At 45.3% G+C, this 24,866-nt stretch overlaps 1 protein-coding gene across 1 annotated transcript in view; it reads left to right on the top strand.

Moving 5' to 3' along the window:
- LOC126334896 (calcium permeable stress-gated cation channel 1-like) overlaps positions 1–24,866 on the top strand; it is a 211,224-nt gene that overhangs the window by 68,687 nt on the left and 117,671 nt on the right. Inside the window, 2 exon segments of the mRNA XM_049997600.1 lie at positions 9,046–9,128; positions 13,441–13,575. Of these exon segments, the coding sequence (XP_049853557.1) occupies positions 9,046–9,128; positions 13,441–13,575 (218 nt within the window).

A 24,866-nucleotide genomic window follows, 5' to 3' on the forward strand; every position in this document is an offset into this window, starting at 1 on the left:
CCGCCCTGCCGGCTCTCTTCCTCCCCGCCGCCCTGCCGGCTCTCTTCCTCCCCGCCGCCCTGCCGGCTCTCTTCCTCCCCGCCGCCCTGCCGGCTCTCTTCCTCCCCGCCGCCCTGCCGGCTCTCTTCCTCCCCGCCGCCCTGCCGGCTCTCTTCCTCCCCGCCGCCCTGCCGGCTCTCTTCCTCCCCGCCGCCCTGCCGGCTCTCTTCCTCCCCGCCGCCCTGCCGGCTCTCTTCCTCCCCGCCGCCCTGCCGGCTCTCTTCCTCCCCGCCGCCCTGCCGGCTCTCTTCCTCCCCGCCGCCCTGCCGGCTCTCTTCCTCCCCGCCGCCCTGCCGGCTCTCTTCCTCCCCGCCGCCCTGCCGGCTCTCTTCCTCCCCGCCGCCCTGCCGGCTCTCTTCCTCCCCGCCGCCCTGCCGGCTCTCTTCCTCCCCGCCGCCCTGCCGGCTCTCTTCCTCCCCGCCGCCCTGCCGGCTCTCTTCCTCCCCGCCGCCCTGCCGGCTCTCTTCCTCCCCGCCGCCCTGCCGGCTCTCTTCCTCCCCGCCGCCCTGCCGGCTCTCTTCCTCCCCGCCGCCCTGCCGGCTCTCTTCCTCCCCGCCGCCCTGCCGGCTCTCTTCCTCCCCGCCGCCCTGCCGGCTCTCTTCCTCCCCGCCGCCCTGCCGGCTCTCTTCCTCCCCGCCGCCCTGCCGGCTCTCTTCCTCCCCGCCGCCCTGCCGGCTCTCTTCCTCCCCGCCGCCCTGCCGGCTCTCTTCCTCCCCGCCGCCCTGCCGGCTCTCTTCCTCCCCGCCGCCCTGCCGGCTCTCTTCCTCCCCGCCGCCCTGCCGGCTCTCTTCCTCCCCGCCGCCCTGCCGGCTCTCTTCCTCCCCGCCGCCCTGCCGGCTCTCTTCCTCCCCGCCGCCCTGCCGGCTCTCTTCCTCCCCGCCGCCCTGCCGGCTCTCTTCCTCCCCGCCGCCCTGCCGGCTCTCTTCCTCCCCGCCGCCCTGCCGGCTCTCTTCCTCCCCGCCGCCCTGCCGGCTCTCTTCCTCCCCGCCGCCCTGCCGGCTCTCTTCCTCCCCGCCGCCCTGCCGGCTCTCTTCCTCCCCGCCGCCCTGCCGGCTCTCTTCCTCCCCGCCGCCCTGCCGGCTCTCTTCCTCCCGCCGCCCTGCCGGCTCTCTTCCTCCCCGCCGCCCTGCCGGCTCTCTTCCTCCCCGCCGCCCTGCCGGCTCTCTTCCTCCCCGCCGCCCTGCCGGCTCTCTTCCTCCCCGCCGCCCTGCCGGCTCTCTTCCTCCCCGCCGCCCTGCCGGCTCTCTTCCTCCCCGCCGCCCTGCCGGCTCTCTTCCTCCCCGCCGCCCTGCCGGCTCTCTTCCTCCCCCGCCGCCCTGCCGGCTCTCTTCCTCCCGCCGCCCTGCCGGCTCTCTTCCTCCCCGCCGCCCTGCCGCTCTCTTCCTCCCCGCCGCCCTGCCGGCTCTCTTCCTCCCCCGCCGCCCTGCCGGCTCTCTTCCTCCCCGCCGCCCTGCCGGCTCTCTTCCTCCCCGCCGCCCTGCCGGCTCTCTTCCTCCCCGCCGCCCTGCCGGCTCTCTTCCTCCCCGCCGCCCTGCCGGCTCTCTTCCTCCCCGCCGCCCTGCCGGCTCTCTTCCTCCCCGCCGCCCTGCCGGCTCTCTTCCTCCCCGCCGCCCTGCCGGCTCTCTTCCTCCCCGCCGCCCTGCCGGCTCTCTTCCTCCCCGCCGCCCTGCCGGCTCTCTTCCTCCCCGCCGCCCTGCCGGCTCTCTTCCTCCCCCGCCGCCCTGCCGGCTCTCTTCCTCCCCGCCGCCCTGCCGGCTCTCTTCCTCCCCGCCGCCCTGCCGGCTCTCTTCCTCCCCGCCGCCCTGCCGGCTCTCTTCCTCCCCGCCGCCCTGCCGGCTCTCTTCCTCCCCGCCGCCCTGCCGGCTCTCTTCCTCCCCGCCGCCCTGCCGGCTCTCTTCCTCCCCCGCCGCCCTGCCGGCTCTCTTCCTCCCCGCCGCCCTGCCGGCTCTCTTCCTCCCCGCCGCCCTGCCGGCTCTCTTCCTCCCCGCCCGCCCTGCCGGCTCTCTTCCTCCCCGCCGCCCTGCCGGCTCTCTTCCTCCCCGCCGCCCTGCCGGCTCTCTTCCTCCCCGCCGCCCTGCCGGCTCTCTTCCTCCCCGCCGCCCTGCCGGCTCTCTTCCTCCCCGCCGCCCTGCCGGCTCTCTTCCTCCCCGCCGCCCTGCCGGCTCTCTTCCTCCCCGCCGCCCTGCCGGCTCTCTTCCTCCCCGCCGCCCTGCCGGCTCTCTTCCTCCCCGCCGCCCTGCCGGCTCTCTTCCTCCCCGCCGCCCCTGCCGGCTCTCTTCCTCCCCGCCGCCCTGCCGCTCTCTTCCTCCCCGCCGCCCTGCCGGCTCTCTTCCTCCCCGCCGCCCTGCCGGCTCTCTTCCTCCCCGCCGCCCTGCCGGCTCTCTTCCTCCCCGCCGCCCTGCCGGCTCTCTTCCTCCCCGCCGCCCTGCCGGCTCTCTTCCTCCCCGCCGCCCTGCCGGCTCTCTTCCTCCCCGCCGCCCTGCCGGCTCTCTTCCTCCCCGCCGCCCTGCCGGCTCTCTTCCTCCCCGCCGCCCTGCCGGCTCTCTTCCTCCCCGCCGCCCTGCCGGCTCTCTTCCTCCCCGCCGCCCTGCCGGCTCTCTTCCTCCCCGCCGCCCTGCCGGCTCTCTTCCTCCCCGCCGCCCTGCCGGCTCTCTTCCTCCCCGCCGCCCTGCCGGCTCTCTTCCTCCCCGCCGCCCTGCCGGCTCTCTTCCTCCCCGCCGCCCTGCCGGCTCTCTTCCTCCCCGCCGCCCTGCCGGCTCTCTTCCTCCCCCGCCGCCCTGCCGGCTCTCTTCCTCCCCGCCGCCCTGCCGGCTCTCTTCCTCCCCGCCGCCCTGCCGGCTCTCTTCCTCCCCGCCGCCCTGCCGGCTCTCTTCCTCCCCGCCGCCCTGCCGGCTCTCTTCCTCCCCGCCGCCCTGCCGGCTCTCTTCCTCCCCGCCGCCCTGCCGGCTCTCTTCCTCCCCGCCGCCCTGCCGGCTCTCTTCCTCCCCGCCGCCCTGCCGGCTCTCTTCCTCCCCGCCGCGCCTGCCGGCTCTCTTCCTCCCCGCCGCCCTGCCGGCTCTCTTCCTCCCCGCCGCCCTGCCGGCTCTCTTCCTCCCCGCCGCCCTGCCGGCTCTCTTCCTCCCCGCCGCCCTGCCGGCTCTCTTCCTCCCCGCCGCCCTGCCGGCTCTCTTCCTCCCCGCCGCCCTGCCGGCTCTCTTCCTCCCCGCCGCCCTGCCGGCTCTCTTCCTCCCCGCCGCCCTGCCGGCTCTCTTCCTCCCCGCCGCCCTGCCGGCTCTCTTCCTCCCCGCCGCCCTGCCGGCTCTCTTCCTCCCCGCCGCCCTGCCGGCTCTCTTCCTCCCCGCCGCCCTGCCGGCTCTCTTCCTCCCCGCCGCCCTGCCGGCTCTCTTCCTCCCCGCCGCCCTGCCGGCTCTCTTCCTCCCCGCCGCCCTGCCGGCTCTCTTCCTCCCCGCCGCCCTGCCGGCTCTCTTCCTCCCCGCCGCCCTGCCGGCTCTCTTCCTCCCCGCCGCCCTGCCGGCTCTCTTCCTCCCCGCCGCCCTGCCGGCTCTCTTCCTCCCCCGCCGCCCTGCCGGCTCTCTTCCTCCCCGCCGCCCTGCCGGCTCTCTTCCTCCCCGCCGCCCTGCCGGCTCTCTTCCTCCCCGCCGCCCTGCCGGCTCTCTTCCTCCCCGCCGCCCTGCCGGCTCTCTTCCTCCCCGCCGCCCTGCCGGCTCTCTTCCTCCCCGCCGCCCTGCCGGCTCTCTTCCTCCCCGCCGCCCTGCCGGCTCTCTTCCTCCCCGCCGCCCTGCCGGCTCTCTTCCTCCCCGCCGCCCTGCCGGCTCTCTTCCTCCCCGCCGCCCTGCCGGCTCTCTTCCTCCCCGCCGCCCTGCCGGCTCTCTTCCTCCCCGCCGCCCTGCCGGCTCTCTTCCTCCCCGCCGCCCTGCCGGCTCTCTTCCTCCCCGCCGCCCTGCCGGCTCTCTTCCTCCCCGCCGCCCTGCCGGCTCTCTTCCTCCCCGCCGCCCTGCCGGCTCTCTTCCTCCCCGCCGCCCTGCCGGCTCTCTTCCTCCCCGCCGCCCTGCCGGCTCTCTTCCTCCCCGCCGCCCTGCCGGCTCTCTGCCTCCCCGCCGCCCTGCCGGCTCCCTGCCTCCCCGCCGCCCTGCCGGCTCCCTGCCTCCCCGCCGCCCTGCCGGCTCCCTGCCTCCCCGCCGCCCTGCCGGCTCCCTGCCTCCCCGCCGCCCTGCCGGCTCCCTGCCTCCCCGCCGCCCTGCCGGCTCCCTGCCTCCCCGCCGCCCTGCCGGCTCCCTGCCTCCCCGCCGCCCTGCCGGCTCCCTGCCTCCCCGCCGCCCTGCCGGCTCCCTGCCTCCCCGCCGCCCTGCCGGCTCCCTGCCTCCCCGCCGCCCTGCCGGCTCCCTGCCTCCCCGCCGCCCTGCCGGCTCTCTGCCTCCCCGCCGCCCTGCCGGCTCTCTGCCTCCCCGCCGCCCCCCCCCCCCCCCACACTACTTAATGTGGAATAAAATCTGATGCGCTACTGCTCTTGGTGATAAACTCCGCACAATCAAGGAGTCTTCTGCAGATTGGTGTTTTCCTTTCCACTCCTCATGGAAGGAATCCACTGTCTTATGTTGTCTATGCATTGTTCTACATCTACATCTACATCCGTACTCCGCAAGCCACCTGACGGTGTGTGGCGGAGGGTACCCTGAGTACCTCTATCAGTTCTCCCTTCTATTCCAGTCTCGTATTGTACGTGGAAAGAAGGATTGTCGGTATGCTTCTGTGTGGGCTCTAATGTCTCTGATTTTATCTTCATGGTCTCTTCGCGAGATGTACGTAGGAGGGAGCAATATACTGCTTGACTCTTCGGTGAAGGTATGTTCTCGAAACTTCAACAAAAGCCCGTACCGAGCTACTGAGCGTCTCTCCTGCAGAGTCTTCCACTGGAGTTTATCTATCATCTCCGTAACGCGATTACTAAATGATCCTGTAACGAAGCGCGCTGCTCTCCGTTGGATCTTCTCTATCTCTTCTATCAACCCTACCTGGTGCGGATCCCACACTGCTGAGCAGTATTCAAGCATTGGGCGAACAAGCGTACTGTAACCTACTTCCTTTGTTGTCGGATTGCATTTCCTTAGGATTCTTCCAATGAATCTCAGTCTGGCATCTGCTTTACCGACGATCAACTTTATATGATCATTCCATTTTAAATCACTCCTAATGCGTACTCCCAGATAATTTATGGAATTAACTGCTTCCAGTTGCTGACCTGCTATTTTGTAGCTAAATGATAAGGGACCTATCTTTCAATGTATTCGCATCACATTACACTTCGCTACATTGAGATTCAATTGCCATTCCGTGCACCATGCGTCAATTCGCTGCAGATCCTCCTGCATTTCAGTACAATTTTCCATTGTTGCAACCTCATACCAGGATCGCATATTATTTATTTTGATAACAGCTCATGATTCACAGATGGTTGTACTGGTCCTCAGTTTCCTCCGTGAAAGTGGTTTTTATTTTTGTATGTAAGGTTTTGCTACAGTCCTGGAGAAGGGGCGGGATGGTTGTGGCCTCTCCTCGTGTTTTCTCGGTCTGGGACCCATGACCACTCCTCCTTGTGAAGACCACTGTTTTATCTGTCTGTTTTCCCAGTTTTTTAGATTAGTGCTACCCTTATATACCTACCACTGTATGTGTTTTAACTTCCTCGTTTTATAATTTGACTCCTCTTTTATGTATCCATCCACTTTCAGTGGATCCTCTCTTCTGCGAGGTACTTAGCAATCGTGGGACTGATGACCTCACTGTTTAGTCCCTTAACATCCTTCAATTAATTTGTCGATCAGTCAGTCAAAAACTTTGCGTTTTGGTGATGACGTTATAATTACGTTGGAGACAAAGGCTTTGGAAAAGCAGTTGAAAGAATTACAGTGTCTGGAAAGGGGGATATAAGATGAACATCAACAGAAGCAAAACAAGGATAATGGAAAGTAGTTGAATGACATCAGGTGATGCTAAAGGAATCAGATTAGGAAACAAGACACTTAAGTAGTTGATGAGTTTTGCTGTTTGGGTAACAAAATAACTGATGGCCAAAATACAGAGGATATAAAATGTAGACTGGCAACAACAAGAAAAGCATTTCTAAAAAAGAGAAATCTGTTAACATTGAATATAGATTTAAGTGTTAGGAAGTCTTTTCTGAAGCTGTTTGTCTGGAGTGTAGCATGGATGAAAAAAAGTTTATATAAAAAGAGAACAGGAGCTTTTGAAATATGGTGCTACAGGAGGAGGCTGAAGATTTGATGGGTTGATCACTTAACTAATGAGGAAGTACAGAATAGAATTGGAGAGGTGAGGAATTTGTGGTGCAACCCAAAGAGGAGATGGTATTTGTTGATAGGACACATTTTGAGACATTGAAGGAAAGTGTGGGAGTTAAAAATTGTATAGGGAGACCAAGAGATCAATACAGTAAGCAGAATTGGAAAGATGTAGGTTGCAGTAGTTATTTGGATATGAAGATGCTCGCATATGATAAGTGTGGATAGCTACAACAATGGTCTTAAGATTGAAGACCACAGCAGCAGCTACTTTTTAATACTTCACATAAATATATAGCCAAGGTCTAAAGATTTATAGTATTCCTAATTTTAAAGGCTTCCGAGGCAACATATTAATTTATTGGAACTGGTAAATCATAATAAAATGTACTTGCAGTTGACGACGGAATTTTATCCTGAAGAAAAAAAAGAAAGAATGAAAATGGAATGTACTTTTCTGTACTGAAATTTCATAGATTTTTTGCACAAAAAGTGTTAGTCATATAATTGGCCTTTTTCGTACAAATTTGCCAGTGACAGAAAAATGTTATTATTTACCCAGAAATTTGCCAAACACCCATATGTTCTGAGAAGGTATTTTATTTAGATGACGAGTTTCGACATGTACATAAACTGGTTAGCACTGAAACTATTTTGACATCACAGTTATAACAGAACATGCCAAACATTACAAAAAACCAAGAATAGACAATGTACAATTATAAACACAAACATATAAAGCTTGTCTAGCTTATGTATTTTATTAATTTTTATTTTTCCACATTCTATCTTTATTGTTTCTTTTTTTATGTATATCAGAATTAGTTGTCACAAAATCAAGACTGCAACCAGATGCGAAACCCAGTGGCCAACAAGATATTAAGTAAATAATAGTGTGCAAAGAACATATGAGGAATACCAAGAGCGCATATGTTACATACTAAATCAAAAAATAAAAAGGTGTGATTTGGTATCCCTTATGTCAGTTAATAGGTGGGCAAATAAGAGTGGAACAAAGACCTCAAATCTATATTAACTAAGGGGAATTCTCCAAAATCTCAATTGACAGTTTAATTACTATTTTCTTGGGAATATAAGGTATCATACTATTAACCTACCTACAAAGTGATGAACCCATCCAGATGGGAACTGACATATATCAAGTTGCGTTGCAATAGGTCGTGTGGGAATGAAACAAGTTAAAAGTGAAGTAAGTGTGAAACCAAGACACCTAAGTATAAGCCCACTTATTAAGGAACATACTGGTGCAAAAAAGGGCAACAGTTCTGAATGGAGAGAGAAAAAAAAAGTTGTTAAATAGCCTTGTACTTTAATCTAGGAATGGGATGGAACAGTACTAAATCAAAACCTTCTAAATGATGAGAAAAACAAAGGTGATCAAACAAACGGTTCAATAGCAGAAGACTATATATGCCAGGAGTCTCAAGCCCCACAGTAAAACTTGTGACCCACAACAGTAGCACATAGCATACTCAAAACTCGCAGCTGTCATCAGGTCATCAACCCAAAATCCATAAAAATCAAAAAATACACATGTATGGTAAGAACATCATAAAATTTGCCAGAAGGTGTATGGTGAAGTAAAAGTCACAAAGCTAGAATAAACTAAAACCAACCAACCATAACATGTCTCATGAGATGTAGTCAAGAACACTGGATACTCCACATATGACCTGAGAAAACTGCATTCTGTAGATTTTAAGGGCTTTTATTATTATGCTTCACCTTCTGTCTGTAAAGTCAACTTGGTGTTTTTGAGATTCTGAAAATGGTTGTCATCTAAATAAAATAACTTCTCAAAACTGTTTAGTGATTTCCATGGTAATTATCTGATCCAATTCCTCAATGGATCACTGAAATATTATCATTATTTTCTCTCATTTTTCACTGAATGAATCTCATGTTCTCTTGCTTCACGTAAACTGGAAATCCATTCAGTGGGTTAAATGGAAATTAGTCTACAAAACTAGCTACAGTGTGTTCATATGTGCCAAACATTGAAAGATCTAGACTGCAAGTGCAGGGAGCTTAGTGCTCTAATAGAGTATGTTCTATTGCAGGAAAATAAAATTAGTAAATACTCCCACCCCATGCAGGTTATTACTGAAATAAGGAGAACTGCTGTGTTAAGAGGAAGAGTGATCAGAGCTGATAGAACAACAGTTTATGAAATACGCAATGAAAAACTCAGTGAAATACGTAATGAAAACTCAACCCCTGCTTATAACCATGGCCTTTAATGGTAACACAGATGTACACAGTGTTGTTCAATAATTTAAACAATTGCCTTGTATTTACAATGATTGTGAGGAGAGCAGAGCAGGGTAGGGGTGGAAAGGCTATCTTGAACAGTAGTGCTCTGTGTATTCTGCAGAAGCATTCACAACAGTGTATTTTTCAGCATTTTGAACATTCTTATGTATCTGTGAACAGTTAAGTGAGTGTTACTGTGAACAGTTAGCCAAACCCAATTGGGAAATTATTTCAAAATTTTGGATTTAACTTTCTTTATTTTTGAAATTTAATGAAGAGAGAGTAATAGTGCTGTAGTTGGGCACTTGGAATGAATTTTTGTGCAATATAAACAAAGGTAAGTTCCCCTACTTTTTTAGTGTTCTTTTGTTTTGTTTTACTGAATATAATTTGTTTGGCCCAATTGAATATTCATACTTAGTTTTTCTTTCAGCTCTTGTTGCTACTCTTTGCCATTTTGAGGAAAAGAGCTTGGAATTATGGCAGACTTGCCTTGGTCCAGAAGACAGAGGAACGGTAAGAAACATTTGTGTAACAATGCACATATGTTACTTTAACAACTGTCAGATGTCTTCACCACAATTTTTATTATTTCCAAAATCACTGTACATGTTTTGACATTGTCATTTACGAAGCCTATAAAATGAAACTGGTATCAAAAGATATGGAAATGTTAAATGTAGCCAAATCAGTTTTGTTTTGTATTGCATTTTGCAGCCTTTGAAACTTACCCTGTCAAAACATGTAAGGTGATTGTATAAATGACAAAAAGTGTGGTCAAGGCATCTGAAAGTTGTTGAAATACATCCAAATGTCTGATTTGTATCACAGGACTTCCATGCAAATAGCAGCTTGTACATTTGTTAGTTACAAGAAAAATCTAATTGCAGTTAATGTGAAAAATGCCATTTCTGTAATGTTTCTTTTACTATTTTTCATACTCTTAATTCAGGTTATGTGCGTTATAGATTTTGCTGTAATAGATTTTTTTAACCCTTTCACCTCCAACCGTGAGTGAGACTCAGGAAGTAAGTTAGGCTAGAAACAATAACTGAGAGCTGGTCTTGTGGAACTGTGTGCAAACCATGTGCAAGGATTATGACCCTGGCTCATGATGACATGCAAAACAATCTGACAATGACGACGATGGCCAGAGTCGGACTTTGGGTTCAACAATTCTTGATAGTCTCTTATTTCAATAATGTGTACTCCGTTGTTGCATTCACATTTGTTGATTGTGGTCCCTGAAAGAATCAAATAACCCATGTAACTATAATGCCAGAAAAAGAACATACAATAAAACAGTTACATGCAAAAATCTCTCCAGTGGCATAGTTCTCCTAAGTATTGGTACTTTTGGGTTAAAATTTTATACACTACGAGAAGCAGCTTTGAGCCATTGCTATAAATTTGAAGTATTTTCAGGAAACGATAAGAGATCTTGATTATAATGCATCTGAAGCTGTTGTGATGGAGTTGTTACACTCACTCTGACACATTGTATATGGGTGACTGGTATTGTATGCCAAAACAGCTTGTAATGTCAGTTGAAAGTGGAACAGATGTTGTTGGGATAGATTTAATAGAAAAAAGGAGAGAATACTTCGAGAAGCTGCAGTGGCAATTAGCATTGATGTGTAAGGATAAAGAGGGTATCCAGATTATTTCTACAGAGCCTTAAAGTATAGGAATGGTTGAACAAAATGAGGTCAACAAAACCATACTCTTGAACAAAAATGTGGTGTTGGCTGCAATGGGGGAATGTTTGGTATTGACTGCCAAGATTGGATATTAGTGGCTTTCAATGTACCAAATTTTTTTGCATGTTATGGCACCTATAAATCATATTTTCTGTACAATAAAAAGCTATTAAAACAGAATTAAACTGAGTATAGACTTCAAATATCATAAGCATTATTACGGAACATACTGTCACAAGTTTATAAAAGATGAGAGCTGTTATGGACATATAGAGATGTACCAATGAGAGATACATACAACGGTGCGGGGGGCTCACTTTCTAAAATGTATAGATCCCACATCATCGAAAAATTACCCAAAAAGAGCTTGCAAAGTAAGTGAAAGAAATAAGAAACAAAGTAATATGGTCTGGGAATATAAAAATTGTCGAGTTTACACACACTCATTGTTTTGAAAAATATCGCAAAGATGATCACCAGTTATCTAGGAGTATTCCGAAAACACAATTTGAACTAAGTATTGATTTACAAACTGTTACTGATACATTATCCAGTTTCAAATAATAAATAATTTATTTTCACTGTTGAATCAATCATGTTTACTTCAGACATCTTAAAGTTATTGGTTATGCCCAAATGTCGATTATTATTTCACAGGTCCTGAGGTTGGACCAAAATATATGTGTCATACTATACATGTACTCTGTGCAGGTTCAGGCACATGGCAAAAAAGCCTGAGCAATTGGGAGATAGCAGGTGGGCCAAAGGGTTAAACGATGTAGCTTTTACCTACATTGAAACTAGTTTTTAAAACTACCAGCAATCAAAATGTTAATTTACTAGTCATAGTCCTATTGAATGTGATATATCTAGTGGGTAACATGGGCCCCACCGTGCAGCTTGCAGTTTTTTGTGTGTACACAAATCAATGTCAGAAATAAGTGTCAGATTGGCTGACCTAAAATTGAATCCTAGACACTCTTTGTAATTGAGCCACACTGGTTTTTATACATTGAAATTAATGAAAGTAAATGTAGCTGTAGATTCAGTAATGATGAATGATGGGAAGAAGAGTGAATCAGCCTTGTAGGCATTACTGTGTAAATTCCATTATTTTCAACTTGATGTTGTTTACATTGAGTGGGGTGGCATAGTGTTTAGCACAATGGGCTCATTTTCGAGATGATGGCAGTTCCAATCCTTATCAGGCCATTCATATTTAGGTTTCCATTCATTTCAATAAATTGCTTGATGAAAATTCTGAGCCAGTTTCTTTGAAAAGAATGCTTCTGGTGTTGATTTTCTTCTGTATCACTCCCATAACCAGAGCTTGTGCTCTGTCTCTAGCAACCTTCTCTATGATGAGACGTTAAATTCTATTCTTCCTTCCTTCTATGTTGTTTTTGGAGGTTAAATTTCTTCTCTGTTCTGAGTGTATATGAGGGCTATTCAGAAAGTAGGGAACGTTTCCGTCGGGCGCTACTAGGTGTGTGCCAATTGCATATATTTTGGTATTTGCATGCTTGGCAGCTCAGTTGGCATCCATCCGTGACAGTGGGAATGTATCTGCATGTCTGGTTTTTGTGATATCTGAATGTGCGAGGTGCGGTCTGTGATAAGGTTTTTGTTGGCAAAAAACCTAAAACCCATAAAAATTTATAGTCAACTGTGCGAAGTGTACAGAAATAGTGTAATGAGTGAATGTTCTGTCTGGAAATGGTGCATTTGGTTTAAAAATGGCCGAACCAATGTTAATGAAGAAGAGAAGAGTGGATGCCCAAGCGTTGTGACTGACGATCTGGTTGCTAAAGTTGATGAAACGATTCGTGAAAACCATCTCTCGACAATAATGGAGCTTTTGCTTTCTTTTCCACAAGGAGCTTTTGCTTTCTTTTCCACAAGTTTCATGGACTTTGGTGTTTGAAATTCACTCAAAAGCTAGGCTACCACAAATTTTGTGCATGATAGGTGCCCAAAGTGCTTACAAAGCACCATAAAGAACAGTGAATGGGGGCATTGTTGACATCTCTGGAGGCCTGCTACAAACATGGTGATGCATTACTGGATCGAATCATAACCAGTGATAAGACTTGGATGAAAGACATCAGTTGAGACAAAATTGCAGTCCATGGAGTGGGGGCACACAGGGTCTCCCTAAAAACCAAGAAAATGTTTGCAAACCTTGTCAGCAAGGAAGTTGATGGCAACAGTGTTTTGTGATACGCAAGATGTACTTCTTACCGATTTTCTTGAACGTGGAGCAACCATAAATTCTGCCCGATACTGTCAAACTCTGCACAGCCTTAGAAGAGCAGTTAAAAACAAACTCCAAGGAAAGCTGACGTCCAAGAATTTTATTTTACTTTTTTTTGCTCAACAATGCCCGACCTCACATGGCAAACCACACTAAAGAACTCCTCAATTCATTCAAATGTGAAAATTTCCCTCATCTGCCCTACAGCTCCAATCTTGCACCAAGTGACTTCCACATGTTTCTCAAGATGAAGAACTGTCTTGCAACGCAGCACTTTGATGATGATGATGAACTCCAGGCAGGCGTGACTCACTGGCCGAAGTCTCAGGCGGTAGAATTTTATGACTAAGGTCTTTCAAAGCTTGTCCACCACTATAAGTGCTTCAATGTGCTTGGTGACTATGTAAAAAAGTAGTATGTCAATCGCTCTTTCAGATGTATATAATAAAATGTATTTAATGTACTTTGTTATTTTTAATGCCAAAACATTTCCTACTTTATGAATAGCCTTTGTATTTGTTGACAACCTTGTTCACTATTCAGGTGTCTGAATTATGTTGCTCTTCCTGCCTTCACTCCATCACCCACCCTTTCTCACTCTATTTCTCCTTTTACAAAAATTATTAAATCCAGATTTCCTGTGTCATCTTATTTTCTATAAACATCTGAGATAAAGGAAAAAAATTGACTTTATTTTGAATGCATTTTATGTCACAACCTCATTAGACTATTGTTTTTTCTTATTTATTTATTTTGAAAAATTTGACTCTCCCTTTGTGTAATTTTGTCTGCTGTTAAGTTCACTGTTTATATTTACCATCACCACATTCTTTTTTAAGTGAGATGATTATATTAAAAAAGCTTTTCTTCACAGATGGACTCAGCTCTTCTATGCGAGGACGGATGAGATGAACACATCCACTGAAGCTGATTCTCTTGCATCATTAGATTCGAGTGTTCTAATAGACAAAGGATTTTGTTCATGGTTCACTGCTTTATTTAGATTGAAGTAAGTACCAGCTAAAAACAGATAAATTATTTAAAATACAGAATAATTGTTCATAACATCACACAATTTCAGCCTCGCATTTTAAGATGCTAGTGCAACCCAACTTCTGTAGACAAATGTGGATTATTTTCTATGGTCTTGGAACTCTAAAAAGTGAATGCCGTCTTAAAAAAAGAAATATTTTTGTAATGCAAGCTGATAAAGATTTGATGGTTTCTCGGGTCTCCAGCCAGCTAAGCCTACAGTGATAAAGATTTGATCATAATATTAGAAATGATGTCATTTGCCTTTCCTTGGTTAGCTAGAGTCTTAGTTGGAAGCATAGTATGGCACACTCAACTATGTCTGGTAGTATCACATTTCTCTGTGGTGCTATTGTTATTATTACTATTATTGATATTTTTAGTTTTACACATACAGTGTATAACAGGTAAATGCTTAAATTTGACAACCAAATCATAGTACTTGGTGCCTTCATGCAAGTCTTTCAGACCGCCTTTAAAAGCATGGAGTGGGGTTCTGTAAACAATGTTGTATTTCTTTTTCTTTGCATCGCACCCACATGCAGCACTTTCATGATAACCCTACTTCTTAGAGATTTGGCTACATTTCCTTTTGTCCTGTTTTGGCTGTGGTAGATTCTGAACAATTCACAAAAATGATGGTCAAACCCTGGGTTTTGAATCAGATAGGGCTTCTGGGATGATGATAATTCCAGCATTCTTTCCGCTTCTCAGTGACATAAAATATCAGTGTGACTTGAAGACAGACACAAGGTAGCTTTCACGACTTCAGGCATATAGATGGTGAATTGTGGAAAGTGCTCTTCAGATCAAAGTTCTTGTGGGACTTTTGTCTTCTTGAGGATTTGCATCTCAGTAGCTTTTCTTCTGAGTTTTGGAAGAGCAGTATTGGACAGACTGCCCAGTCACTGCATGGGAATAGATCTAACAGTGCCAATAATGGTCACCATGCCCTCCTTCAGTTCCCACATATATCTTAGTGATTAATGAGAACCACCTCCACTGTATTTGTTACACATTTATTATGTTATGGGTGATTTCTTTTCTTTGGACACCTCCAGATTGCCTGCAGTTAAACACACAGGAAATTAGGTGAAGCTGCAGCTATTTTAATGAATAAAATAGGAGACTCACACTGATAACAATCTTATACTGAATCCTCACCAAGTTGTGCTGAAGTTGAGACATACACAGTTTAGTTGTTATATGTAATGTTAAAGACAACATCCAAGAATGCTGATCATAAACATTGTGCTAATGGCTTGGTGGAAGTATGGTGAGCAATGTGGCATACTGTGTACAGTAAAGTGTACCTCAATAGAGGTAAACAAGTAAACATAGTACTTGGCCTCTGTAGGGTGTGATGATCAAGTGTGCAATTGTAATTGTTACAAGCAATGACTAAACCTCAAGTGCAGAATTAATATTAAATAGTGCATAATTAATGCAAACTATTGAAAGGTAGAACCAAACAAAAGTTAACTACACAATTAAGTACAGTAATAATGGAACAAGTGACAATACTTACACCAAATCACACTGTCATTTACTGGCTATAACAGTAAGTGAATAAATACAGTTACAGGATAATTGTGTAAATTATATCTGGAATAATTTTGGCCTCAAAGAGTGATACGTTATTGGTAATGCCGTTGCAAGAGGTGTGTGTGTGTGTGTGTGTGTGTGTGTGTGTGTGTGTGTGTGTGTGTGTGTGTGTGTGTGTGTTTAAAAATGTAAGAGCTAAGGGAACTAAACTGATCGTTATCATATTCTGGTAATAAAATTAAAAGTTAGCTAAAATTATTTACATTGGAAGAGAATGTAAATAAGTGGTTACACAAAGTTGTGTCCTTGTTAGGTTGATAACTTCATTTGACTTACTATACAATTGATTGTGAAGTAATCACAAATAGTACAACAGAACCAATAATTGTTATCATGCAAGGTGATCATGACTGCAGGGTAAAACCAGTTACCACTAGTAACGTCTTGCCATTGAGTGTCTAAAAGAATTGAGAGTAGCTGAACAGGGTAGTTATTTGTGTGTTACTAACAGCACATCTATACAATAAAGGGGTAGACAGCAAAGCTGTACATGGTTGCACTGATGTAGATGTATAAAAACAGTGTGCAACCAGTTACACCTATGAATTAATTGCATACACAGTGACTGTGAGCAATGAATAAAAGCTATTACAGGAAAACATGTTGTCACTGAACGTGTGGAGTGGTAGAATAAACTGGGCAGCTTGTCGTGTATTGTCAGTCACAATCCAGCTATATTTCACTTTGTAAAACTCTGTTCGAACAAGCCTCGTAAGGCCCAGTGATACCGACCAATCACTGTGACATCCTCTGCCAATAGGCATACTGGATGCACGTACGGAGGGGCATGTGGCCAGCACATTGCTCTCATGGTGTCTGTCAGTTTTCATGACCAGAGCCACTACTTCTCAGTCAAATATCTCCTCTAATGGCCTCACAAGGCCTGGGTGCACCCTGCTCGTCGGCAGTGCTCGTCGGCAGTGCTCGTCGGCAGTGCTCGTCGGCAGTGCTCGTCGGCAGTGCTCGTCGGCAGTGCTCGTCGGCAGTGCTCGTCGGCAGTGCTCGTCGGCAGTGCTCGTCGGCAGTGCTCGTCGGCAGTGCTCGTCGGCAGTGCTCGTCGGCAGTGCTCGTCGGCAGTGCTCGTCGGCAGTGCTCGTCGGCAGTGCTCGTCGGCAGTGCTCGTCGGCAGTGCTCGTCGGCAGTGCTCGTCGGCAGTGCTCGTCGGCAGTGCTCGTCGGCAGTGCTCGTCGGCAGTGCTCGTCGGCAGTGCTCGTCGGCAGTGCTCGTCGGCAGTGCTCGTCGGCAGTGCTCGTCGGCAGTGCTCGTCGGCAGTGCTCGTCGGCAGTGCTCGTCGGCAGTGCTCGTCGGCAGTGCTCGTCGGCAGTGCTCGTCGGCAGTGCTCGTCGGCAGTGCTCGTCGGCAGTGCTCGTCGGCAGTGCTCGTCGGCAGTGCTCGTCGGCAGTGCTCGTCGGCAGTGCTCGTCGGCAGTGCTCGTCGGCAGTGCTCGTCGGCAGTGCTCGTCGGCAGTGCTCGTCGGCAGTGCTCGTCGGCAGTGCTCGTCGGCAGTGCTCGTCGGCAGTGCTCGTCGGCAGTGCTCGTCGGCAGTGCTCGTCGGCAGTGCTCGTTGGCAGTGCTCGTCGGCACATTAAAGTTCTAGCTAAGCTCAGTGGCACTTAACTTCAGTGATCGGACTGGAACCAGTCTCACTAATGCAGCAGGTCCTTTGGCCTTCAACTTGCTACTTTATGCATAAGTACAGAACTGATGCAGACTAAAAGCTGCTACATAATTAATCCAAACAATTGAAATCACCCTGTTCAGCTATTTTCAGTTTTTTATACATTCAGTGACAATACGTTATTTGTGGTAATGGCTTTTTATTTTATCAAGATCACTATGTTTGATAAGTTAATGGTCTTGTTGTACTATATGTAATTACTGTACCAATCAGTTGTATAATAAATTGTATTGATGTAGCTTTGTGTAACCACTGCTTTATGATCTCTTTCATTGTAAATAATTGTAGCTAACTTAGAACAGCTCACTTGTAATTCTATTAACAGTGCACCACAACCATCAGCTTGGTTGCCTTAGCTTTTTTACATTTTTAAAAGGCAGCGCATCTCTTGTAATGACATTATTAGTAACTTATGATCATTCTGAGAAATGAAAATTCTCGTTCCATATATATTTTACACAATTATTCTGCATATGTATATTTATTCACTTACTGTCATAGTTGTCAAATGATGATATAATTTAGTGCAAGTATTGTTGCCTGTTCCATTGTTATTGTGCATAATTGTATTGTTAACATTTGCTCAGTTGTACTTTCCAATTGTTTGCATTAATCATGCACTCTTTAAAATTAGTACTGTGCTTAAGGTTTCATCATTGCTTGTAGCAATAACAATCGCACGGCCAACTGTTGCACTCAACAGAGGCCAAATACTATGTTTACTTCTGTCAAGAAGCAGCCTTGTCTTGGCAGTTTACTGTATGCAGCATGCCATATTGGCTCACCATACATCCACCAAGCCGCATAGGCAGAATGTTTACAGTCAGAGTTCTTGGATGTTGCCTTTAACATGACACACAAGAACCAGACTATCTATGTGCTGATTTCAGCACAACTTTGCGAGCATTTAGTATAAGTTTATCAGTGTGTTCCCCGATTTTATTCTTTAAAATACTGTTACTTTAGCCTAGTTTCCTGTTCTGTTTAACTCCAGGCAACATGAAGGTGTTCAAAGAAAAAAAAAATTGGTTGTAGCACAAAGAATGTGTAATAATACAGTTGAGGTGGTTTTTATTAAAATTGTCAACTTAGGGCTTATCATGATCAAGATTACATCTTAGTTGTATGCGCGCTGTTATCCAATGCAAGGGGGAAAAATGCTTATTGAAGATCATTGACACCAGAATTAGTTGATCACTTTATTTTGCCAAAACAAACAAACAAACAAACAAAAAGCCACAGGCACTAAGGCTAGATTCACAAGGTTCTGGTGTATTTCTCAAATGGAAGACCATTAAGCTTAAGAAATGCTTTTGTACATTTTCCACCAAGACAACACACATTTGTAATTGCACCATGTTATTTGAACTGAAGTGTGTGAATGATAGTGTTTACTACACATCTTTTGTGACAAGAAACTGCAGAAAACTGAAGTCTAATGATCATTCACATATTCCATAAGTATCTCATTTTCAATTTAATGATTTATAGCATATTTTAACACAGTTACAAATGTGATGAAAGGTTATGTCGCTTGTAGCAAATTAAGCGAATGATACAATCTTATTCTTGGGCATAAGAATTATAATATACTATGCTCTACAATAGTGGAATGCCAAAAGCTCAAATTACAGTGAAAACATACATAAAGAAATAAGTTAGATGTAAATGACGAGCAGAAGTTTGAAGAAAATAGGTGCAGAATTTGTGTCTCTTAAGCAGCACACTGTTTTATTTATAAGAAAAGTTATCAAAAACTTGTCATTTTTAGCTTGGAGAAATTTATTTCTAAAATAAAATATGGCAAATTGCTGTTGTAGAGAAGAAATTTGGATAGTGTACATCCTGCAGAAAGGGATGCCACAACATCAAAAATGAGCAATGTATGAATAACCAAAGAATCGTTAACCCGTTATCATATTGATCTTCTTTCAAATTATGTTCCAAAAAATATTTTTTGTTAATGAAACACATCCTATAGTTTATGCCGTTTCATTCGGACATAGAAAGATAGCTTTCAAATCTCAAAATAATGAGTTACAAAATTGTATAGGTCACCAGTAATAAAATCCCAAATATACTCATGCACTGAACTTTCATTAAAATATCATGAAATTTGGTCATTTTTTAGTTTTTGTGTAGCTTTAAAGTGTAACCATGTATTTCACTCACTTTCTGAGCCACTAAATTCAATGTTGAACTCAGGATCACTACCATATTTTACAGACTGAGATGCACTTTTTTCTGCAAAAAAATTGCTTCCAAAATTTGGGTGCATCTTATAGTTGCAATTAATATAAAAATGTCCAGTGTTTGGCTTAAAATTCCCCCCAGTCTTAGAAACGGCAAGATATTTCATGATGTAGAAAACCTCTCTCTATCTGGCAATGCTGGGTTCAGCTGGCAGCAGCAGCAGCAGCAGCAGCAGCAGCAGCAGCAGTACACAAATGTGACGAATATGAGTTGTGGGGATTCACAAGCTTACTAACACTCATCAAAACGGAGAAGACTAAATGTGCAAATTGAGGACTGAATGTGAAATGGCCAAAACTAAAAGACTATCTATTGAAATAGATTAAAGGACACCATCAAAATGGAATTGGAATTAATACAAAAATGATTCAAATACATGCTCATAAACTAGTGGTACAGTGGAACTTAGCAGACTTAAAGAATGTAGTCGGTTGGTCCTACAGGTTTATGAAGCATCATGGACTTAGCATGCAAACCAAAATCAAAATAACTTGGAAAATGCCACAAGAGTATGAAGAGAAATTATCATTCCATCACTTTATTATTCAAAATCGAAAGAAAACCATTGAGGAACTAAGCCAAAATATAATTTGGATGAAACTCCTCAGATATTTGATGTGCTGAGTAACAAAGCTGTTGCCATGAAAGGTGCAAAAACTGTAACTATAAAAACAAGTGAACATGAAAAATACATTGCACTGTTGTCCTTTCATGTTGTGCTGATGGTATTAACTTAATGCAATGATCATTTCTGAGCACAAAACAATGCCAAAACTTTCTGAAATACTGCCAGATGGTGGTGTTAACATACATGACAAGTGTTGGATGGGCAAAGCTGGTATGAAATTATTGATTAACAGTGTGTGGTAGAGAAGGAAAGGTGCTTTATTGAAGAAGAGATCTCTTCTTGTGCTAGATTAGTCATTTGAAAAATTATGTGAAAGAGAAACTGAAGCACGGAAATACAGAGCTTGCTATTAATCTAAGAGGACTTACTTCACAATTGCAACCTCTCGATGTCTCGATAATTAACCATTGAAAGCATATGTGAGGTATGAATAGAACAAATTTATGATGAACGAAACCAACATGAATTCATGCCAAAGGGAGCTTTAAAACAATCTAGAATCAACCAAGTGTGTCAGTGGATGAAACAGTCGTGGTCTAGAGCGAGAGAAGACGTTATTGTTAAATCTTCCAAAAAGTGCTACGTAAATAATGTTCTCGAAGGCAGTGAAGACCATCTCGTATATGAAGAGCACATTGATGAAGAAGATTTTCAGGGATTTTAAAGCTCAGTTCAGTTTTATAAACTAAAAATTTCTCTAGTATGGCTTTGCAATCTAATAATAAGTGTTAATTTTTAAAAATTGCTTAAAAAATTAAGGCAGTCTTACAGTCTGTAGTCCATAAAATATAGAACTTTTTGAAAGCATTGCCTAAACAATAATGCAGGAAAGAGGCTGAAAGCATGTGTTTTGTTGTCAAGTATCCAAAGCTGCACATGGCAAAGATGATATCCAGAGGCAAACACCTGAACACAGTCCCAAGGCTGGCTAACAGTTCTTTATGATCTTGTCAGATTGCTACCTGCCTGCAGCTGCTGACTATTTCTGCTGCCTGCCTGCAGCTTCACAGTGACAAATAAGCTTGCTGTTTCCCTGTCCAACTCTGACTTCTTCAGATTACTCACTCTGAGTGCCCTCAGAGCATCTGGATCCAGAGTTCTGTTCATATTTCCTCTCTGACCCCTCTGGCTACTGCCATGCCATAATGTCTAAGATCTGTTGCCAGCTTATTGGGTATTTCTTCAGAGGGTGGGTGGGGATAAAGAGGTACCTTGCTGAATATGGTCACAATCTGCGTCCTAAGCCCTTGATTAGCTTCTCATGACATAGCTTTGTCCCCACCAACGGCCTTTTTCTGTGTCTCCCATGCATCCTACTGTCCTGTCTAATAATGAGTGCTGGTCTCACCATTATAATGTCATATATGGATTGGATGTTGACTCAATGCTTATGAATAGACCACTGTCTGGTAATGCCCTGTGGACTCCCTATGCTTATAGCTTATCTCGGTTGCTTCTGGTTGATCACCGCTCTTCTCCATCACTTCCCGGTGGCTTCTATGGCAATGCCATAGAATTTGTCTTTCTTACTTTGTTAATAGGAGACTTGGCTTTTTCCTGTGGACACAACAAATGTATTTGCCTTAAGAGGTGGTATATTCCTCACCATAGGATATTTTGTGTTGCTTGCATGTTCTACCTGTGGCTGTTCAGTGATCGTAGTGCCATTAGAAAGTGGTGCACACTGTTCTGGCATGTTGTCGAAACCCATCCTTCTTTTTTTTTTTTTTTTACCTGTGATAATGAACCCTATGGTGCAGACGTCCACTTCTGTGGACAGCTATTAATGTCACCTTTGTTGTTTTCAATCAATCCTCAGGCTGTAAATACACACAGTCCACCCAAGTGAACACTCCCAACTAATGGCATGCCCTGTGTGCATTTTAAGTCTCAGGGCCGATTGAAAATGCCAAAAAGGACATTAACATATGTCCACTGTATGGCAAACTGTGCCACAGGGTTTGTAATATTACGTAAAATCCAGGTGCAAAATTTCAGCTGCTGATTCATTCTGGAAGATAACATAAAAAAAACAAAAAAAACCAAGAAAACAGCATTTCATGACTTCACAAATGCAACTCAGTGAGGTGCGTCTTCGGTGGCACAAGCTGCTATTACGGGAAGCATAGCATGCTGTTCTCCAAAGAAAATTATGATGTAAACCCATCTAAGTCTGAAAAAATTCTTGCTCAGGTATAAAAAACCCCATCTTATTCTTAGCTGTATGTCAAATTTACTCTGACAAAGTAAAAGCTGTCCATAGACTACACAAATTTTGAGTGTGTAATAATACTGAAGTTTGTGAAGTTGAGTAATAAATCTCATACATAAGCATACAGGTTGCATACTAGTGTAATTTGTAAGTTACTTGAATACTGAATATCTTCAGAGCTCCATCAATGATTAAATGTTCCCTAACAAACCAGTGGAAGCAGTGATGAGAGTACAGTGTTGCATAGCATAGGCAATCATCATGTCTGCATACTAGGCAGTTTGAAGTACAGGAACCATACAGTAAATACCATATTTAATAATTCTTTTAGTAACTTCTTGTTTATATTTGCAGCTAAAATTTTGTTTGGAATTTTTGCAAACTTGACTGTAATTGAAAACATTTTGGCAGGACAGGGTTTACTGGTCTCATGTAAGACCAAATTCCATTGATAATCTGCGTAACTGTCAGATGGGTGCAGGTCACTGACAGATTGCATGTGATACTTTTTGGTAGACTCAGACAATAATTACAATAATTAAGTAAGATCTTCAAGGACTTTTTTTATAAAGATTTAGTGTGTGGGTTATGGTTAATATAAGAAACTGGAGGAGTATTTTGGTAGTCCTGAGCTCATTTCAATCTGAGACTGTAAAGTTTAATTCTTTGACATAAGAGCCATTGTGCATTTGTGTAAATTAGAACTACTGCTCCCACCAAAATGCTCTCGGGGGCTTGACAGTCAGCAACTTAACAATGCGTATTGTTTAACTACCAAATGTTATGCTTAAATTGCTAATTCATGCACATTAATGAGCAGAAGTAATACGCACATGTGATCAATGAGCAGTATCATCTTTATCAACTAAATGCTGTGGTTGCATCTTGGTGGCTCATTGATTGTATGCTTGTCCATGGCACCATGGAGCTGGGGTTTTATGCCAGGTTAATCACAAGATATTTTGACTTCTCACTTTTTTGGCATGTGGTAATTATTTTAAAGTTGTGAATGCTGAGCTGGAGTTCACATTAAACTGGATGGGTAAATCCATCCAAAGGTCTGAGGAAGGAAAGATACACCACCTTAAAAGGACCATTCCCAGTAAATCACTGCAGTGGTTAAACAAAATTTCAGGTTGATATTAACTTTACACAAGCAGACTTTGCTAATATCTGTATTGATTGTTTCTTTAATTTGTGATAACAATGACTTTCAAGCAAATAAACAGAAAGCTACCTAAATCGTGCCCAGTGATATGTAATGTGTATGTTTCTCTCAAGCTCAGCAAACTTCTGAAACACGTATGTGATGTAACTGTTGTCCAGTGTTCATTCTAATTAGCCACACCACCTAGGCAGTGATGAATTATCTGTTGCTGAATGATGTATTCTCTGAGGTATGGACTGTAAACATACTACATTTTGAAACCACACCACCGGGATATATGCCATGCTGTTTCCCTAGTGTTCTGGGCCACTGTGCTGAGCAGCATTATATATTCAAGAACCTTAAGTGCTGAGAGCTGTATCTCTTTTCATCTACTTCAGCTGTAAGTCTGTTTCAGTGTTTCTGGCTGAAGAGAAGTTCTTTAAGTTTTCTACTCATTTTTCCTCCATCTTTATGATATGAAATCTTCACTAATGAATATTTTACACATATGATGTACAATTAATATCCACAGTGAAGAACAACAATCATGTTCATGGTAGTGTATTTAGCTGTGTTGCCAAGTGTTTTTCATGCCTATTCGGTTCAACACTGAACCTCAGTCAGTTATAATGTTTAGTGTTATGCAAAATAGTGTTAGTGAACTGGGCCTGTTTTCTAAACTAAGACAAAAATTGATCTCCATTCCATTAGAACTACTGAAAGCCTTGGGAGAGCCAGTCCTGACAAAACTCTACCATCTGGTGAGCAATATGTATGAGACAGGCAAAATTCCCTCAGACTTCAAGCAGAATATTATAATTCCAATCCCAAAGAAAGCAGGTGTTGACAGATGTGAAAATTACCGAACTATGAGTTTAATTAGTCACGGATGCAAAATACTAACGCGAATCCTTTACAGACGAATGGAAAAACTAGTAGCAGCCCACCTCGGGGAAGATCAGTTTGGATTCCGTAGAACTATTGGAATACGTGAGGCAGTACTGGCCCTACGAATTATCTTAGAAGCTAGGTTAAGGAAAGGCAAACCTACTTTTCTAGCATTTGTAGACTTAGAGAAAGCTTTTGACTGGAATATTCTCTTTCAAATTCTGAAGGTGGCAGGAGTAAAATACAGGGAGCGAAAAGGTATTTACAATTTGTACAGGAAGCAGATGGCAGTTATGAGTCGAGGGACATGAAAGGGAAGTAGTGGTTGGGAAGGGAGTGAGACAGGGTTGTAGCCTCTCCCCGATGTTATTCAATCTATATATTGAGGAAGCACTGAAGGAAACAAAACAAAAATTCGGAGTAGGTATTAAAATTCATGGAGAAGAAATAAAAACTTTGAGGTTCGCCGATGACATTGTAATTCTGTCAGAGACAGCAAAGGACTTGGAAAGGCAGTTGAACGGAATGGATAGTGTCTTTAAAGGAGGATATAAGATGAACATCAACAAAAGCAAAACAAGGATAATGGAATGTACTGGAGTTAACTCGGGTGATGCTGAGGGAATTAGATTAGGAAGTGAGACACTTAAAGTAGTAAAGGAGTTTTGCTATTTGGGGAGAAAAATAACTGATGATGGACGAAGTAGAGAGGATATAAAATGTAGACTGGCAATGGCAAGAAAAGCGTTTCTGAAGAAGAAAAATTTGTTAACATCGAGTATAGATTTAAGTGTGAGGAAGTCATTCCTGAAAGTATTTGTATGGAGTGTAGCCACGTATGGAAGTGAAACATG

Source organism: Schistocerca gregaria, chromosome 2, assembly GCF_023897955.1.
Source record: "Schistocerca gregaria isolate iqSchGreg1 chromosome 2, iqSchGreg1.2, whole genome shotgun sequence".
Classification (NCBI taxonomy): Eukaryota; Metazoa; Arthropoda; class Insecta; order Orthoptera; family Acrididae; genus Schistocerca; species Schistocerca gregaria.